This window comes from Idiotropiscis lumnitzeri, unplaced genomic scaffold, assembly GCF_059441095.1.
Source record: "Idiotropiscis lumnitzeri isolate Australia: NSW breed Sydney's pygmy pipehorse unplaced genomic scaffold, RoL_Ilum_1.0 HiC_scaffold_35, whole genome shotgun sequence".
Taxonomy (NCBI): Eukaryota; Metazoa; Chordata; class Actinopteri; order Syngnathiformes; family Syngnathidae; genus Idiotropiscis; species Idiotropiscis lumnitzeri.
In genome coordinates this window covers 881,024-883,138 of record NW_028283573.1, presented here as the reverse complement: position 1 = coordinate 883,138, position 2,115 = coordinate 881,024, and the positions used below count along the sequence as shown (strand labels likewise).

The following is a 2,115-nucleotide window of genomic DNA, read 5'->3' as shown; positions in this document are numbered from 1 at the left end:
TTTTGATGAACATCACACATTTCACCACTAGAGGATGCTAAACTCAACATGGCCCAATGCAAACATAAAATTACACCAATTAAACCATTACACCACGGCTATGAATCCGGATAAAATTCAGATTGAGGCGGAGCATTTTCATTCCGTTTGGTCATTGGATCGGAACTCATGGCTCTATGTAAAACCAGGTACTGTGAGTCATCCGCCTTGCGTATCTATTAAACCTGTCGGAGACGTGATTGGTTTTCCTTAAAGCTCATTAGGCGAGGTGATAAGAGTGCCGTCTACCTGGGGGAGACGTCTGCCTGCTGTAAATCGGCGAGGCTAATCTGATGATCTCGTTTGGAGACGCAGAACAGCTTCAACAAATGGGTGGCTGCCTCCTCCACGCCTTGGTTATATTTCTACTATGCATACACAAAAGGGAGAATTTGTGATGTAGCTCAGCGTATCAATAATAAACTAACGGTGGATTCCCGCATGGGCTCAGAAAAGGCAATTTGATGATGACGGAAGGGTGCCCAAGTCGCGGACAGAGGACGGAGCTGCAAAACGGAAAAAATTGCCCATCTCTGATCAATTCATGCTGAAATTCTAAAACCTTTAACTCTAAATACATCCATGCCAGCGTTGTATAGTGAGTGGAAGGCAGAACAATTAAATGCTCATCTACATCGCAGAAGGTACATAATCGGTGTATCCAGTTTTGTGCCATAGAGTTTATGGTGAAATCTAAAATATGTGCCTTGTATCGATAAAGGTTGGGAAACACTGCCTGACAAGGTGAAAACAAGTCGGCTTACTTCAATGCTTTTCAAATAGTGGGGGTGCGGCGCGATGCTGAGGGGGGCGCGTGTGACCCTGGGGAATGTGCTTATTTTTCTGCCATACTACAATAAAGTGTAATTGCACATCCACTCCAGTGTGCAGTGAGTATTAATTCTACGGTGTAGGTTTGTTTTGCAACAAAAATGCTATTTATAGTTGTGGCGGAGAGTGGGTGGGAAGGGTGGAATTATTTTCTTCTTGCTAGGCGGGGCGGCGTAACAGAAAATAATTGAGGAGCACGGGCTTAACGTGTTTAAGAAGCTTTTATCATGTGTCTCCTCTCAGGTAAGTGGTTCAACTACGGCGTCATCTTCCTGGTGATGATTTTGGACATGAATATGTGGAAGAACCAGATCTTCTACCAGCCGTATGAGTACGGCCAGTACGTGGGGCCCGGCAAGCAGATCTTAAACGTGGAGAAGGCGGAAACACTCAAGAAGTTCAACCGCAGCACGCTGACTTACGAGTGGCGCACCAAGAACGTGGACCCGAGCACCAACCGCCCCTACATGGAGCAGGACTTGTCCCTGCACAGCCGCTACATCGGGGCCAGCATGCAGATCAAGTGCCTGGCCTTCATGCCCAGCCTGCTGGCGTTCTTGTGCTTCGGCTTCTTCATCTGGTTGCTGGGCCGATTCCCCGATACGGATCCCTTCGCCGAAGACGCGAGCTACGAGAGGATGACGAGGAAGTCGCCGTCCGAGTATAGCAAAGAGATGGGCGCCACCCTGGAGGAACCGCAGGACGTGGGCGAGTCGGACAGCACGAAGCGCCCGGGAATGTCCACGCTGCTTTTGGCGGACGGGGCGCACGTTGTGGAGATGCCTTTCCCCCGCGACGCCATCTCCGTGGAATCCCGAGAGTCGCTACCCGACGTCGATACTGCCCCCGAGACACCCGAGGAATCCGACGACTCTCACGACGATCCGTTCCTCATGTGGCTCGGCGTCAGTCATGATGCTGAGCCATGCGAGGAAAAGGACGTCTATCGGCACGACGCCCGACCGTCGCCATGACTTGCGAGCTGCACTTGCTCAACGCAGCCGCGTAGCGTTTCTATATATTTTTTCTCTCTTTTGAAACCAAATCTGTTCGACGGATCTTTCCAAACTTTTTCAAGGTGCCTGCTGGGATTTTTTTGCATTTTCATAATTCAGTGCCTTTTCACAGAGGCCTATTCCTTGATCCCAACTGGTCGCAGGTTCCATTTCTCGTACCGAGCGACAGTCGTGCCTTGGAATTTCGAACTCAACAAATATAACTCACTGTGATTACATAATACTTGAA

The 2,115-nt window shown here is 49.4% G+C and overlaps 1 protein-coding gene across 1 annotated transcript in view; it reads left to right on the top strand.

Moving 5' to 3' along the window:
• The window catches only part of tmem117 (transmembrane protein 117), a 29,838-nt gene extending 27,723 nt beyond the window's left edge, over positions 1 to 2,115 (top strand). Inside the window, exon 8 of the mRNA XM_088287208.1 lies at positions 1,114 to 2,115. Within this exon, the coding sequence (XP_088143334.1) occupies positions 1,114 to 1,844 (731 nt within the window). The 3' untranslated portion in view covers positions 1,845 to 2,115. The remainder of the gene's footprint in view (positions 1 to 1,113) is intronic.